This window comes from Cervus elaphus, chromosome 33 (assembly GCF_910594005.1).
Source record: "Cervus elaphus chromosome 33, mCerEla1.1, whole genome shotgun sequence".
NCBI lineage: Eukaryota > Metazoa > Chordata > Mammalia > Artiodactyla > Cervidae > Cervus > Cervus elaphus.
Window position 1 is genome coordinate 77,033,024 of NC_057847.1, and position 17,698 is coordinate 77,050,721.

At 39.6% G+C, this 17,698-nt stretch overlaps 1 protein-coding gene across 2 annotated transcripts in view; it reads left to right on the forward strand.

Moving 5' to 3' along the window:
* Positions 1-17,698, forward strand: part of CNTNAP5 (contactin associated protein family member 5) — a 995,558-nt gene that overhangs the window by 854,110 nt on the left and 123,750 nt on the right. For both annotated transcript variants that reach the window (XM_043894748.1, XM_043894749.1), the window contains one exon: positions 5,729-5,953. In XM_043894748.1, coding sequence (XP_043750683.1) covers positions 5,729-5,953 — 225 coding nt within the window. The remainder of the gene's footprint in view (positions 1-5,728; positions 5,954-17,698) is intronic.

Genomic DNA, 17,698 nt, shown 5'->3' on the forward strand with positions numbered 1-17,698 from the left:
AGCGACTTAGCATGCATGCATGCCTTGGGGAAAGAAATGGCAACGCACTCCAGTGTTCTTGCCTGGAGAATCCCAGGGACAGGGGAGCCTGGTGGGCTGCCGTCTATGGGGTCGCACAGAGTCGGACACGACTGAAGCGACTTAGCAGCAGCAGCAGCACGTGTGGATACGGGCAGTACCGTTGAATAGGGCAGAGAGTAACAGGAGAGCAGGCTTGATGTGGCCTAGAGCCAGCTGAGCCCTGGAGAGGTGGACTGTCACTTCTTTGTGCTAACTTTCCTAGTTCCAATTTCTTCATCCACAAATGTGATCAAATAATCATAGAATCTAGCCCTGGAAAACCTTTAGAGACCTTGAAGCCATCATGAATCATTTTTCCAATAGAGAGAGTATAGGTAAGTTAATAAAATCCATATCATGTATTTAAAAAAATAAAATCTCTCAGTTCTGCAAGTGACGTGAGTGGGGTCTGAGGCTTTAAAAGCCTTGCCCAAAGATTCACATTTAGCTCCAAGGGGGCCGAGAATGGGGCACAGGCGTCAAAACCCCTGCCCTAGTGCCTAAATTAATTTCATTGACAAAAGCTAATCATGTTGGATACACACACTTGAACAAGGAATGATGCTTATGGCGTAAATTCTCTAGAGAAATTAAAACTGACTACAAACTATAAAAATTCACAATTCAGTATCAATACCTAGTGTTTTTCAACTAGAAGGACAGACGATTTGGTCTACTATCAATCTTTGCAGAATCTTCTAAAGTTTATTCTATTGATGGAAAATAAGGATTGTTGGACAAAGAATGTAAACATTAGTTCAAGAGCAGCATTTAAACTATTAAAATAAAATGTTTTAATCACTTTGAAACACCATTTACATACAAACAATGATAGGAATTACAAATAATTCTTGTTGGTTCATGAAAACACATCTTTCAAGCACCACTAACAAACAATGTTTTATTTCATTCAACTTATTCTTAGAATTTAAAAATAATAGGAAAACAACAACAACAACACTCAATGTTCTCTTTAAAAGACTGTAATTTAAGCTCTTCATTCATTGATGCTGGCCTCCTCCCAGTTAGTTTGAATCATTTGCTTGTTGTTGCTGGAAAGCATTGTGCTCCTTGGGAGAAAATTACCGGTACAAGTTTTAGGGCCAGCAGAGTGGCAGGCCTGCATGGAAGATTGAGCTAAAGCAAGTCCTGTGTTGGTAGGCTGTTCATGTGAGCTCCTGGGTTTTAACGTTGGTGGAAGTCTCTGGAATAATTTCCCCTGAAATTTGTAATGCCACCCTTAGACTGGCTCTACAGGGTAGAAGAAGCAAATGCAGAATAAACACTCTGAAGCCCAAGTCCCTAAAACCTGCTAGCATTATTTTACAAGATCTATAACCAAGTGTTTGTTTGGGAAAAAATAAAATATGAAGAAAAATTATAGAACTCTATGCATTTCTTCAGAGACATTTTTCAAACATTTCATAGATCATCTCACACTAAATTTAGCCTAATTTCCCATTGGCTCCTTTCTCTGAAAAAACTCCTATTCATTATCTTCTGTCCATGCCACTGCATCTTTGACTGTATTTCTTGAAATATCTGCTGTGCTTTCTCCTCACGTTTTAGTGTGATCTATAAGAAAAATGGACAAATATGTACTTAGCCTTTTCAGCTTGCTTCATATTTCACTGTTTGTGAACTTTCTCCCCATCTCATAAATCTAAGGAAATAATTCCCTTTATATTCTGCAGTTGCAAAGTATGTAAGATGAACCTTTTAACCACATCTTTGAGCCATGTCAGTTGACTCTGGGAAATGTGGCTTTGGACTGAAATGGGAACCCTTAGCTCCAAGACGGTCCTAGACAAGGCTGTTCTCTATTGGAGGAGGTTTCTATGCTAGCCTTCCATGGATATTTTAGGGGATGCAAATCTTGCAAATATCTAGTGTGGAATTAAGGACATTTGTCCATGACCAGTGACTGGTCTAGAACCACCGTCATTGACCCACTTGATGTTTCTGATCCGGATATAAACACGTAATAATCACAAATGACCTAGTACTTATGGACTGCGGCATTTATTCCTTATGCCCAAGGTTTGAAGGAAGAAGTAATATTGCATTTAACACGTGAGAACTCTGACAGTCATATTGGTTTAGTGACTTACACTTTTTGACCCTAATTTCATCCTGAACAAGAATGTGGTAATAGGATTCAAATATGTAAGGGTTTTTTTTATTGTTTTGTTTATGTATTTCTCTTTTTTTATTATTGAGTTTTAATTTACATACCCAAAATTTATGTTTCTAAAATGTGCAATTCAGCTTTTTTTTTTTTTACTATATTTACAAAGTTACACAACCATTGGCACTCCATAATATATTAATAAAATGGAATAGACAGAATTTCTCAGCTACACTAAAGGCAAAGAAAAGAACTACAAGAAAATTGGATTTTCTTTTTGGTAGTTGTTTTTGAGTGATTAGATTGGTTTTTATTTTTCTAGATTTCTGAGTATATTTTCAAATAGAATTCCAAATATATTATCTAATATTTTTAATAGGCATTCCTATATAATTCAGTTTTAATGATTGCAGTATATTCCATCTGGTGGAATTGCTTCTGTGTATTTAACCCATTCTATCCCTGGAGCATTTCAGTGAAGCGATAGTAGGACTCTGGTACCAGACCTGCCTGTGTTCAGATTCTGGCTCATCTACAGTCTACACTGTGTGATGCTGGTTGTGTAATTCAACCTCATGATTCCATGGTTTTGTCACCTGTAATATGTGAAAAACTTAGAAATTCTACGTGAAAGTCTTTCATGGATATTTAACAAGCACTTCACATAGCAATTGAGATCATGCCTGGCATATAAAGTGTCAGTAAATTGCCTGTATCACTATTTGGGAATTTTAGATTACCCCAAATTTTGTACATAAATAATGCTATGATAAGAATATGTATTGATTATTCCCTTATTAATGGAATTTCAGTGAAAAATAGTATACATATATTTAGTAATTTAGCAATTGTCAAAAACTTACTGAAAAAATGATATGATTGATATTTACCTTCCTGCCAACTTATTTTTTTTACTTTTTATTGCAGAAAAATTAAATTATGTACTGCAATAGAGAGAAAGTTTTCAGAATTTCCATGCATCCCTCACTTAGCTTCAACTGTTATTAACTCATGATCATTTTTATTTCATCTATAGGCTATCATCCTTCCTCCTCTTTTATTATAGTGAAGCAAATTCCAGGTATCATATATGTTCTTCTGTAAATATTATAATATGTATCATTAAAAGATAAGAACTCATAAAAACATGTATCCATAAGACTGGTATTAATAAGAAAAATTTCATGATTTTTGAATAGTGTGAAATATCCACTCAGCATTCAAATTTTCATTTCTTTCCTTTACTTTCAGTTTGTTTGAAGTTTTTCTAAATCAAGTACAGCCTGACTGAGTCTATAGAGCTGCTCGCCTACTCATTAAGGCCTAATCTTTATACTTGCTCTAATTCTAAATCTACTTCTATTATTAAGACCAGTTGTTTATTGAGCTCCTACTGTGTGCTGTTCCTTTCCATCCTTTCTCCCAGCCCTTCTCCTCACCGTGAGACTGAATTCATTCCTGTCTGTTAGCCGGAGCTTGACAGAGTCACTTGAGAGAGCAGGAGAAGGCCATAGCAGGGTCCAGGTGCAGGCTAATCTGCTCTGAGGCTACCAGGGGCACAGGTCCTCAGCAGCATCACCTAGTCTCCCCGCACCGCCTCTGAACTCCTTACACACTTTCAGACCTAGTCATTACCAAGCTCCTCTTCCAAGTCTTCTCAGGCGGCTCCTGACCACAGAAGGATCCCGCTCCGGGATTCACCGTCTTTGTCATTCACACATCACATCTAAGGCCACGTTCCACCAGTCTTATTTCTTTCTCATGTGTCCTGTCTTCTCAAAATCTAATCAGCACAGTTCTTTCAATGAGGTAGGTGCTGAAAGGATGTCGCTAATGTTGGTTGTTGTGATCCTAGAGTTTTATGATGGTTATTAATAACAATCACCTTCAAGTGAAGATTTTTCTGCCATTTAGCCCAATGGTTTCAGATGTTCAGATTAATCAGAGGGCTTAAATATGATCAGAGAGCTCAAATTCTTAGATTATAAAAGAAAAGAAACAGAGAATAAATCAAATTCATGTGTTTTGCTGAATTTAAATTAAAATTCACAATGTCTAAGTAATAAAAATAGTTATAACTGAGGCTAGGGGAGGAGGAAAGACAGAAATTTGATAAGACAACTCTAGTTTTAAAAGTGTTTTTCATTTTAATTTACTGTCCTAAGTATAAAGAAAACTGTAATATGAATGTGCATTTAATATACTTAGTATTTAATATACAGAATGATCTGAATTATATTATATTTGAACACACACACAAACATCCCATAAAGGCCATTACTCTTTTAAATAGGAGATAGTAGCTCAAAACACAGGCCACATGTCCCTGAAAAGATTCACTTTATGAAAAGAGCTTGAAAACAAAGAAGAAACGTGCTTGAGTGAAGTTGATGACCAGCTAGAATCCTCCCAGTTACCAGTTTCTGTGTATATCTCTGTAATGAGGAGTACTGATGCTGTTCTAATCTGCATCAGAAATACGAAACACTTTCTCTTGAACTTTTAGTGAAAAAGGAACTGCTATTCCCAACCTGCTAAGCAATATGCATAAATATGCCACTTTAATTTTCTTTTGACACCATTACAAACTATTATAGAAGTTTCACAGAAGTAGAAGAAATCTGCAATGGAATTAGGACGCAAAAGCTAGGTTGATTATGTTTTAGGTGTCACCGATTCAATCAGAGAATTTCATGGGGATAGTCAACCTATCATTCAGGAAAAAGAGAAATTAATCATGTTATATAGATGTAGATTTGCATGTTCTTCTTTAACCAAAAAAGACCTATTACATATCAGGGAACTATACTCAATATTTTGTAAAAACCTATAAGGGAAAAGAATTTGAAAAGAATAGATGCACATGTACGTATAACGGAATCACTGTGCCATACACCTGAAACTATCACAATCTTGTAAATCAACTGTCCTTCACTGAAATAAGTAAAATAAAATAATTGATCCAGGAGCTGGATACCTGTGCCTTTCCTACTGTTTCCACAGCCTTCCGCCCCTCCATTTCTGTTGGTCCTCACCCTTAATGCAATACCACGGAGAATTGCTTTTTCCCAGGATCCTACTCTCAGTAGTTTTATGCCCACTCAGCATCCTCCTGACCCACGAGAAAAACATAAAAATTGTAAGGATTTCAGTTTTGAAGGGAAGATAATCCCAAGGCAGTTTCTTTCTACTGTGCAGTAGGTAGGGACATCTCATCTTTGTTTCTAAAGAAATCAGCCTGGCACATGGTAGTTATTCTGCAAATATATGTGAAACTGGACCGACATCTCACGATGCACATCTGAGCTCTCTCTTCTAGCTGTGCAACCTTGTTCAAGGTGCTTAACCCCGACAAGCCTCATGTTTCTCCTTTGTAAATAGGAATGGTGATTTCTGCCGGTTTAAAATTATCGTAGGAAGCACAGTCTATAATTCATGTAATCTTCACACAGTGACCGATGTGTAGAAACGAACAGTAAACAAGCAATGATGGGTCTCCTGAATGTGTCAATGTGTGCTTTCCTCTCTGATATTTTGCAGAGGTTTCTGCTGTTTTTGAGGCTGGCACTTCAGTGACTTACATGTTTCAAGAACCCTACCCGGTGACCAAGAATGTGAGCCTCTCTTCCTCAGCGATTTACACGGATGCAGCCCTATCCAAAGAACACATTGCCCTGAGCTTTGTGACAGCCCAGGCACCCAGCCTCCTGCTGTATATCAATTCTTCTTCTCAGGACTTCCTGGCTGTCCTGCTCTGCAAGAATGGTGAGTTCCGATTGCATAAAGCCTGTGGAGTGTTGTTCTGGACTGGAGGGCCAGTGCATGCCCTCCAGAACGCTGCATAATTTCAGTTTTAATTTGGTCCCACTGGGCAGCTTATTTCCAGATCTCCAGACCAACCTTTGGTTGTGCTTTCCCTAATGAGTTTCACTGGTACTCAGGTCCCGTGTCAATTCACTGCCGAAGTTGCAAGCGCATTGATTTTAATTTACTTAAACTATGTAGCAGTCATTCTTTATTATTTATTCTGTGCTGGAATCCATTAAGAATAAAGGAGATCATCAGCATATCTGAATTTCAGAAGGACACGCATCACATATATCCTGTCATCTATGCTGCAGGATCCTTTACTGAGGGCTGTTAAAACAACTGGCAAAAATGCAGGCTGTATTAATAGACGGTGATTGCCTCGGTCTTAAAGAGAAGCGATATAAGTGAGTCATAACCTTGTGGAGTGTGGGGCTGGGTGCCGGGAATCGGGTGTTGGAAAGAATGTGGCAGAGTGAAATACACAAAGATTGAAGAATGAAGGGGTGAGAATCCAGTTCATACAAGGAATGTTGACGGACATCAACAATGAGCATTTTGACGTCTGTTAGCAGAAGCCAGGTTCCCTCCTCGCATGACTTAATTCCACCCTGCAGTGATGAGAATCATTTATGCAGTCATGGCCAAGGACACTTTGAGATCAAAATCCTAGAGAATGGTTAGAACAGTCTAAGAGGGCAGAGGTGGAGAACCATATATTGTGTTGTTCTCAAGTAACTCTTTCTTATGATCAAGAACGTCTTTCTTCTCTTGTAACCTGCAATATAGTGAGATGAGTTTGGGCTTTTGGACCACCCATCACAGGGATGGACTATGGGGGTGGGGATGGTGGCATACAGGAAGCCAGGGATATACTCTGTGCCCTCTTTAGACCTTAGATGGAAACTCTAGAAATTTCTCTTCCTCTATTTTCCTTGGATTTATTCTTCTACATATCATCTTGCTTTCCAGCTTTTTATGACATAGAAAATTAAGAATAATGTTCAGACCATGGGTTGAATTGGGCCTGATTTACAATAGTAGTAACAACGGCTAACTCTAAAGGACTCATTCATTCTGAAAGCAACATGGAAGGGAAGAAAAAAGAGAGAAATAGGGATAACGAATGGCCAACCAAGTCTCTTAAGAGATTCTGCAAGAGAAAAGGAAAACATTGCGTGTTATTAGACATCTTATTTATTAGCAGATTTTGTATGATTAGGACCATTATAGCAGCATGTCAGTTTTTTAATCTTGTCACTGTAATATCTTTGTAAGGTCAGTAAGGCTGGCTGAGGACACAGAGGCATGGATTAACTGATTAACCATGAGTTAGGCCAGCCAGCTAACTCATGACAACTGGGACCAGATGCCGGGTCTCTGGATAATCAGTAATCTTTCCTCTAAACTAGATCATTCTCCTCTGATGTGATTGAATTATAGTCAGATGGTTACAGAGAACTGAGATGAAAGATTTCCTCAAAGCATCTTTTGGCTATGGTTCTATGGGCACATTAGTACCTGCTCAGATACACTTTCTTATGGATACAGATAATGCATATCAAAAATAACTATATCAGATTACATATCTATTACTTTATATACTCTATTATTTATATATATTATTATTATATATATAATAGTGTTATATATATATATATATATATAAACTGTAAACCTGGGCACAATTCTAATTAATGTAAAAAGCACTTAAGCCTCACTATAATCCTGTGTGATTCATGGTATTAATATAATCAGTATCTTAGGTTTGTAGAATCTAATGCATATAGTTGTTATTTATTGTTTAGTCACTAAGTCAAATCCAGCTCTCTTGTGACCCCCTAAACTGCAGCTCACCAGACGCCTCTGTCTGAGGGTTTACCACTGAACCACCAGGGAAGCCCTAGGCCTGTAGACAGACCTTCAATAACTTGCTTAAAACGCCACAGTGAGAAGAGCCGGGTTTCAGTCTTTCCTCATAAAGTCGAGTAGGTAGTCTGAATCCTAAGGGATAAATGAAAACTGTTATATATATATATATATTATATTAAATATATATATATTAAAATAAATTGCTTGAAAAGCAGCACATTTTAAATAAGCTTAACTGGAAGACATTCTTTTTTATAACTGAATTGTATGTGGTTTACAATGTTGTGTTAGTTTCAGGTGTCTGACATAGTGATTCAGTTACATATGAAACAATTTTCTGTAATTCACTTGTTAGTCACTTAGTCGTGTCCGACTCTTTGAGACCCCATGGACTGTAGCCCATCAGGCTCCTCTATCCACAGAAATCCCCAGGCAAGAATACTGGAGTGGGTAGCCATTCCCTTCTCCAGGGGATCTTCCCGACTCAGAGATTGAACCTGGGTTTCCTGCACTGCAGGCGGATTCTCACTCTCAGAGGCACCAGGGAGGCCCAGTTATATATACATATCTATTATTTTCAGATTCTTTTCCCTTATAGGTTATTATAAAATATTGAGTATAATTCCCTGTGCAATACATTATCTATTATATTCAGATTCTTTTACCTTATTGGTTATACTAACCCTGTGCTGTATAGTAGGTCCTTGTTGGTTGGAAGGCATTCATGAATTCTGTCTTAACCTCTATTTTCTTGTACTCTAAAGCCTCACTTCACTGAAAGCTCTACCTACCCGAAAGGCATTTACATGCTTGAAACCCTGGCTAAATGCTGGAAGCAAGGAGATACGTATGCTGTGTTTGTTGGCTAAAGCTTAACTCTCAGGGCTGGTGTAAAAGTCTTACAGATCAGTCTAATATATAGGAAATGGATTTCCAAGCTGTGGTTAGTAATAGAGTGTTCTCCCTCCCCTCACTCAGTAATTCAGAGAATTACTATTCCCCACCTCCACCTCCTCCTACCCCAAGGTTCTAGGAAACTCTTGTTGAAATAGGTAGTGCTGGAAGACTCAATGATTCAGGATGCTAGACATTTCCTGCCATCTCTTTTTCCTACAGAGAAACCACTAAGATGTGTGCTCATTCATTCATTCTTTTTTCTAGCTGAGGCATAGCAGCTTTACAATGTTGTACAACAAAATGAATGGAATGCATGCATACATATACCCCTTTCCTGTGGGCCCTCCCTCTCTTCCCCACAATCCCAGCCCTCTGAGTCAGCAGAGACAACCCAGCTGAGCTCCCTGGGCTACACAGGAGGATTCCGCTAGTTATATCTTAACGCTACTCGTTCAGTTCATCCCCCCCTCCCTTCCGCCCCTGTGTCCACCAGTCCATTCTCTACATCTGAGTCTCTACTCCTGCCCTACAAATAGGTTCATCTGTACCATTTTTCTACATTAAACGTACATGTATTAATATATGATATTTGTTTTATTTTCCTGATATTTCACTCTGTGTGACAGACTCTAGGTCCATACACATCTACAAATTACCCAGTTCCATTTCTTTTTTATGTCTGAGTAATAGTGTTTTGTTTATATGTATCACATCTTCTTTATTCATTCATCTCTTGATGGACATTTAGGTTGCTTCCATGTCCTGGCTATTGTAAATAGTTGTTGCTGTCACTATAAGGGTGCATGTGTCTTTTGAATTATGGTTTAATGTAGGTACATGTCCAGGAGTGGGGTTACTATGTCTCTGGGTCATTACTAGTCCCCCTGCCCAGGATCAGGACCTAGGGAGACTGACCAAAACAAGCAGGATACAGGGTACAGTGCTGTCTCAAATAAGAAAGAAGAGAGACTCAAACACAACCTTTAGCTTTTTCAAAGACAGTGTAGATAAAGGGACTTCAGTTGCCTGGATCTCTCAAGCAATCTAGCTGTAAGTTAGATTTTGCCTAACTTTAAGGATGAATTTACTAGAAATTCAGAGATTATAACTGTAGAGTAATATGCCTGGTAAAGAATCTGCCTGCCAATGCAGGAGATGTGAGTTAGATCCCTGGGTCAGGAAGATCCCCTGAAGAAGGAAATGACAACCCACTTCAGTATTCTTGCCTGGAAAATCACATGTACAGAGAGGAGCTTGGTGGACTACAGTTCATGGGGTCACAAGAGTTGGACATGACTTAGCAAATAAACAGGAAAATATGTTGTGTGACAGTGAGTTTGTCATTGGAGGTCTTCAAAAAATAATTACATGATTTTTTAGAGAAACTGTAATAGGAACTCTAGCAGTAGATGGCAGAGAAAAATAACCTCTTAATTTCTTGGCAAGTTTTAGACTTTGCAATTCTCTTTTCCCCTTCTGTATAGTCTTACATTTATATTTCTTTTTACTAGAGCTTCAGTCATAGACTTGGAAACGCTTCTATAAGGAGTTAAGAATTGGTATTCCGTAAGTTGGGCTTCCCAGGTGGGGCGAGTGGTAATGAACCCATCTGCCACAATAGTGTGCATCTGTTGTCCCAAACTCCTAATTTATCCCCACCCCCATTTCCATTTTTGTAACCAGAAGTTTGTTTTTTGAGTCTGTTTCCAGTTTGTAAATAAGTGCATTTGTATTATTCTTTTAGATTTCACTTATAAGTTAGTTATATCATATGATAGAATATCTATCTTTCTGTCTAACTTACTTCACTTAGTCACAGAGAACAATACCTGTCTCCTTCATAAAGCTGTTGTTAAGAAAGATGAATTACTGTGTAGAGATGTGCTGCTGATATTGGAAAATACTATATAGTATTCGTACACGATTGTTATTACTGCAGCTTTGTAAATAGTAAGCCCACTAGCCAAGATTTTATTACTACCTTCATTTCTTCCACAGCAACATCAATAAAAAGAGATTTTTTTTTTCTGGGAAAATAAGGGTTCCTACAATGGGTTCCCAGTATGTTCATAGTATTAGGTCACTAATCTCATTGCTAGAGAAAGATATGGAGAACACTGAATTGTAGCAAATTAGAAATATTTTTAATACAACTTTGATACATTTCAGTGGAAAATATGCCTCCAAAAATATTAATGGAAGTAAAGAATACTTACAGATTAAAAACAAAAAAGAAAGAGTAGGGCGGCAAAGATAGTCAATTTTGGGACAGTAATTAGGAAAGCAAAGATAGTTAACTTGATAGTAAATTTGGCAGGAATCTAAAAGCTTTTTTGTTGGTATATAGTTGATTTACAATGCTGTGTAGTTTCAGGTGTACGGCAATGGAAAGGATTTTATAATAGGATTGATTCACCTTCTGAGGTGGAGGGAAATGCTTTCTGTTAGGACAGCTTTCTTAACGTTTGATTTAAGACAACTTTGGGAATCCAGTGGAAATTATGAGGAGAGGGTCACTCTTAAAATGAGTCTTTCTTTGTTCTCAAGAGGAAGAAAATGCCCACGGCCAACATCATACAAAATGGCTTCAATTTTGGCACTCTGGGTTAAGAAGCCAGGGCCTGGAGACCAGTAGATGAGCTGTATAAATACTGAACAAAATTCCTGGCTTGCAAATGTATTTAATAAGGGCATCCAGGCCAGAGGAGACAGAGCAATGGAATTCAAAGCCATGCTTGTAGATTTCTCCTTGGCAGGGTTTAATCTGGCAGCTTTAGAATTCTCTTTTGTCCTTTATCATTGTTCTTGAATTTTCTCCAGTTAGAGACATTCAGGTTAAGCTGCTGCTGTCTTTTCAAATGAAAACAGGTTCTTCCTAGAGGAAGAAAAGGATTTTAATTTCTGAGATGGCAAAACAGAGGCAGAAAGGGAGACATTTTGGGGTCAGAGAGTCCTTAGGAAAGAGAAGGCAACTGTGCCTCCAGAACCTGGGGTTTGGGACCACAGGCAATGACAATTGGAGGAGAGGGAGCGGTAGAAGGAGGAGGTTTAGAGAAGATGAGAATGTTCTGAAGAGACATTTAACTTTCACAGCATTTTATTGAGTGTGATGGTTCTGCCTTCCTTCAGTACCAGGAAGTTCTCCTTCAAACTTGTCATTTAATAAATATTCACAGAGCACCTTCCGTGCGGCAGGCACTATTTCATGTATAGGAGAGACAGAGATAGACAAGATCTTGTCCTGCCCTTAACCAGCCTAGTCTAGTGACAAAGAAAAAAGCAAATAAAGGCAACGATGTGTCATGTGTCATGGCTAGCATAGAGGCCTGTTCCAGGTAGAGTGAGCAAGTCTTCCTGGGAGGCAGGGTCAGAAAATCCTTCATGGAGGTAGTGACTCTTAAATTGGTCCCTGAAAGATGTCAGTGTTCTTTACGCAGACATTATACTTGTTAATAAAATAAGTTGTCTTGATTGTTCCTCATTTTCTCCTTTTCATTCCCAGTACTTATGAAATTTTTTTTTAAACCAATAAATTCCCTTTTCTACTCTTTTATCATCTGTTCATCTTGACTCTTTGATGGCAGGTTTAAAAAAAAATAAGCTTAAAATGTGTGATCATTTTAAGACCATCAATCTGGGGTGAAATCACTTCTGTACAAAATCCAAACAGGACTCCAGGTCACCTTCCCTCTGGCTCCTCAGCTGCCCTCCCACACCAAATGGTATATCTATCTGACTTTCCTTCAGCAGTTTCCTTTTTATAATTTTTTTTTTTTTTACCATATGTCAATATATTCATAAGATGCACTGTCTGCTTTTGTGATTGAACACAGCTTGGAGGGAATAATGATGAACCCAGACACTTCACCTTTGGAACAGACTGACTCAAGGGAGATAGGGATGAAAAGGTCTCCCGAGAGGGAGTGTCGTCAAAGCACAGTCCTCAACAGCTGTAGCCAGGGCTACTGTGGCTACTTCCTCAAGGGAGACTTTCCAAGTTTCATGCTGCCCCCATCACCTGTCTCTGACACTGGCATATGCTTGAGATTCCTCAGAGTCACAGGAATTCTGATAAACAGCTTGAGAAAAGCATGCATCTGAAGGCATGTCTCCTTGACCTTACTAAACCCTGATCACTTTTATCTCTGGGCTTATATCAAGCAATGCTTTGCTGCTTGGAATTTAAAATTCCCAAGGCTTTTTATATCACCCTGACTTTGTTTGGGTTGGCTCATTTGCTACATTTCTGAGCTTTCCAGTCATTTTTTGCTTGGAGATCCCAGGTCCTGCTGGCCCTCTGTCCTCTACATCACAGTAATATGACTGTGACCTTGAGAAGTCACTTCCTCTAGAGGAAGGACAGTGATACAGGCAGGAGCAAATGGCGTCTCCAGTATCATTATTCAGTTAGTCCACCATACCGTGGGGTGGGCCTGAGAGGAGAAATGGAGATGTGACAAGTAAAACTGGGTTTTGGTCATGATTCTTAGGTCTCTAGTCTTTGTTGTAGGGGCTTAATGTTTTTGTGGTATGCTCAGAGGTCCTTGAGGATTATTAATCCTCTGGACTGAATCATGTCCCCATAGAAGGCATGTTAAAGACCTGACTCTACTGTGTCTGTATTTAGAATAATGAGATGATGAGGCTAATGAGGTCCTAAGGGGGAGCCCTGATCTGATAGGTCAGTGCCAGACCAGACCTTTCTTCTCCCTCGCTCTCCTTCTCTCCTCTTTCTCTTTCTCCCCGTCCCTATCTCTCTCTGTCTTTCTATCACTGCCATGTGGAATCACAGTGAGAAGGTGGATGTCTGTGAACCATGAATAGACTTCTCACCAGAAACTGAATTGACTGGCTCCTAGGTTTTGCTGGCCTTCTGGACTGTCAGAAAATAAAATTTTGGGGTCATTCAGTCTACAATATTTTGTTATAGAAGCTCAATCAGTCTAAGATAAAGATCAAATGAGATGATGCAAGAGGATGGGCTGCATAGACAGTAAAATACGAAAAACCATGTATTTTCTTACTCATGATTACAAAATAATATGAATTATCTGCATGCCTGGGTGAGCATGCATGTGAACTGTAGGCTTCAAGATAACTTGGATGCAATTTGAATACAAAGAGGACATAAACATTGTTCATTCGCTAGAGTCAGAGTACCTGATGAATCGGGCATTCCCCTGAGGAAGGAAAAAGATGAGACATGGGTGCCCACCCTTCACATAAACTGCTGTCACCAGGCGCAGATGGCATCATTTGATGTACAAAGACATGACTTCAGAAAAAAAAAAAAAAAACTTTAAGAACGACTTTCTCAAATGCCCTCTGAATGAGACCTTGGGAAACTTGTCTGATGTTTCTAAAAGAAAGAGAGAGGGAAAAAAACAAAACAAAACATAAGATAAAGGTATATACATAGGATGGATGAAGCGAGTTCTTCATCCTGAAAGACCAGGCCCAGCAAGGTGCGGCTGGGGAGGCACAGCTAAGTGCCTACAAAAGGCCCCCCCTCACCTCCAGCCCTCGGGCAGTGGAGTGGGCTGAATAACCTGTGCCCGCGTCTAGGAAATCTTTAAAATAGAGGGAATGGCAGCTACTGACTCTGTGTGCCAAGCCCTTGAGAAGAGTGGTAATCAAAGACTAACATGGAAATAAGGTGAACAAAAATAACAAAATACAATTCAAACTGCAAACATCTATTGAATACCTACTGGCAGCTGGGGCTGCCCTAACAAAATGTTGAAAACTGGGTGGCTCCATCTACAGAAATGCGTTTTCTTCCAGTTCTGGAGACGGAACATCTGAGACTAGTGTGCCAGCAGGGTTCACGTCTGTGGGAAGTCTTCTGTTTGGTTGCGGGCACCACTTTCTCGCTGTAGGATCGCACGGCCTTTCCTCAGTAAAGGAGAGCAGAGAGGGGTGGAGGGGCTCTACACTGTCTCCTCTGGAAAGGGCATTGTTCCTATTAGATCAAAGCTCAGCCCTTGTAATTTCATTTAACCATAGTTACTTCCTTAGAGGGTCCATCTCCAAATACAGCCACACTGAGGATTAGGGCTTCAACATCTGAATTTGAGGGGAATACAAACTTTCAGTCCCTAATGACTATCATGAGCTGGACAAACTGTCCTTGATGCTGAAAACTGAAAAAAAAAATATTAATATGGTGTAGCTGGCTTCTGGGTGATTCTTGAGGTTAGTTTCCACATACAATTGATTTTCTTAACATTAACACCTAACAGAGTACCCAGCACATCGTTGGCCTCAGTATTCTTGGATGGAATTATGTATTTTGAATCTAGTAGGAGAAAGAGGGATGTACTTAGTAAGTGTTGGGTGGTAATCAAAGACTACCATAGGCTCCATGAGGGGACTTTATAGGTTTACAGACATCACTTTGCCAACAGTGGTCTGCATAGTCAAAGCTATGGTTTTTCAGTAGTCATGTATAGATGTGAGAGTTGGACCATAAAGAAGGCCGAGCACCAAAGAATTGATGCTTTTGAATTGTTGTGTTGGAGAAGACTCTCGAGAGTCCCTTGGACAGCAAGGAGATCAAACTAGTCAATCCTAAGGAAAATCAACCCTGAATATTCACTGGAAGGACTAATGCTGAAGTTGAAGCTCCAATACTTCGGCCACCTGATGGCAAGAGCCAGCTCACTGGAAAAGACTCTGATGCTAGGAAAGGTTGAGGGCGAGAGGAGAAGAGGGCAACAGAGGATGAAATGATTGGATGGCATCACCAACTCAGTGGACGTGAGTTTGAGCAAACTCTGGGAGATGGTGAAAGACAAGGAAGCCTGGTGTGCGGCAGTCCGTGGGGTTGCACAGAGTTGGACACGACTGAGTGGCTGAACAACAAAATATTGGAGAGAGAGGGCAGCTCCTCCCAGGACATCCAGAAAGCACCTTAGTGATTACGCGCATGAGTATAAATAAAGATTCTATTAATGTCTTTTAAAATGCCTTTCCTGAGATCCTCCCCTGTCCCCTGCGATATACCTGTGAGTGGCAGCTTGTTTGGGCAGCCGGGCTTTGTGGAACTGGCTTGCTTTGATTATCCTTTTTGGAGGCTTCTTTGGTCTTCTCACTTTCATACTTTCCAAGTTTAAACCACTCTTCAGAAGTGTTCCAGGAATTGAGTAACTGTTTACTTCATCAGGGCTGGTGGCTTACAACTGTCATGAGTGCGTTTAGTGTGAGAATTGAGAGAAATATCATCTGCTCGTACGCGTCATTGCTGGTAAGGAGAGGAAAGGCCCGCCCTGAGTGCTTTGGTTTCTTCACCGTAAATTTGGGATAGTTGCAGTGGTCAAGGGTCTCACAGCAGTGCTCTTGAGGATTAATGAGATCCTGTTTGTAAAAGGTCTGAAGGAAATCGGATGAAAAATGCGGGATAAAGACAAAGAAGGGTTATTACTACACAGACCAAAGAGCTGGCTGGTGACTGAGGCCCCTTGATTCTCTTTTTTAAAGCCTAATGGAGAGGGTTGAGAAACTCTAATTAGAGGCTTATAGATTAAGAAAGTAGTTGAAGTCAGTGCAAAGAAAGCTTTTCTCAGATAAAAGACATGTTTTTATTCTCCTTTGACCACTTGACCTGTAAATACTTTTATCTCAAGATGTGGAACAAATTCAGCAGAAGGCCCAAGCCCAGGGCTCATTCAGTTTTCTGTGCAGTTAATTACCTTTTGTGTAGCCAGTCAGTCTTGGATTATCATTATTGCTCTTAATTTAAAGTTATTGAAAATGTGTTCCCACTTTAATAAGTAGCTTGACCTCTCAATGCCTAGAAATGAGGGCTCTGGAAACTGGATCCTCTGTCCAGCACTGAAGTGGGGGTAATGGTGAACAAGTTTTAACTGTCAGAGTCCAGTTTAAATTCCCACCACAGTCCTCAAGAAACTTCCCTCAACCTCTCGACCAGAATGCGGTTAATAGCAGCCGATTTTATAAAGCACTTAATGTGTGCAGAGCGGCAAGCTTAGCACTCTACATGCATTCATTCATTCAATTCCCATCCGACAGCTATGGAGGCTGTGCCATTTTTCCATTTAAAGACGAGGACACTTAGGCACAGAGAGGTTCAGTGACTTGTTCACGAGCACACAGCTGAACTAGTGGGGCTGAAGATGGAACACTGCTAGGCTCACCTTCTATTTTATAAACTGTTTTGCTCTATGCTCTTACCTCTCCTTGAATTGTGTACACCTCTCCCGTGAAACCTGTCAGTTTCTCTTTGGTATTTGCTTTAGCTTTCATTTAATGTGTGTGCACTGTCCCGAATGCCATATTCACTCTACAGCGCCTTGCTTATGGGACTCTATTTAAAAGGAAGGCCAGACATGGATTGGCCTAGAGATTATATTACTGAGTGTAATAAGTCAGGCAGAGAAAGACAACCATCATATGATATTGTTTATATCTGGAATCTAAAAAAAATGATATAAATGAACTTATTTACAAGACAGAAATAGATGCACAGACATAGAAAACAAACTTATGTATGCCAGAGGGTATGGGTAGAGATGAATTAGAACTTTGGGATTAACATATACACACCGATGCATAGAAAATATATAAATGACAGGGACCTGGCACAGGGGATTATAGTCTATGTCTTGTTATAGCCTACAATAGAAAAGAATCTGAAAAAGAACATATATATATATATATATATATATACACACACACACACACATATATGTGTGTGTGTGTATGTATGTATGTAATCTCAATCTCTTTGCTATACACCTGAACTAACACAAGAGTGTAAATTGATTACCCTTTAGTGTAGACCTGGTAACATAGAACAGATGGGCCAGAGAGAGATGGTGGGGCACAGTGAGAGGAGTGCTGAGACCCGCTGGAATGTCTGGGCATGCGTCGCCAACGCAAAGGCACCGCCAGCTGCCTCTCGCACTTGGGAGC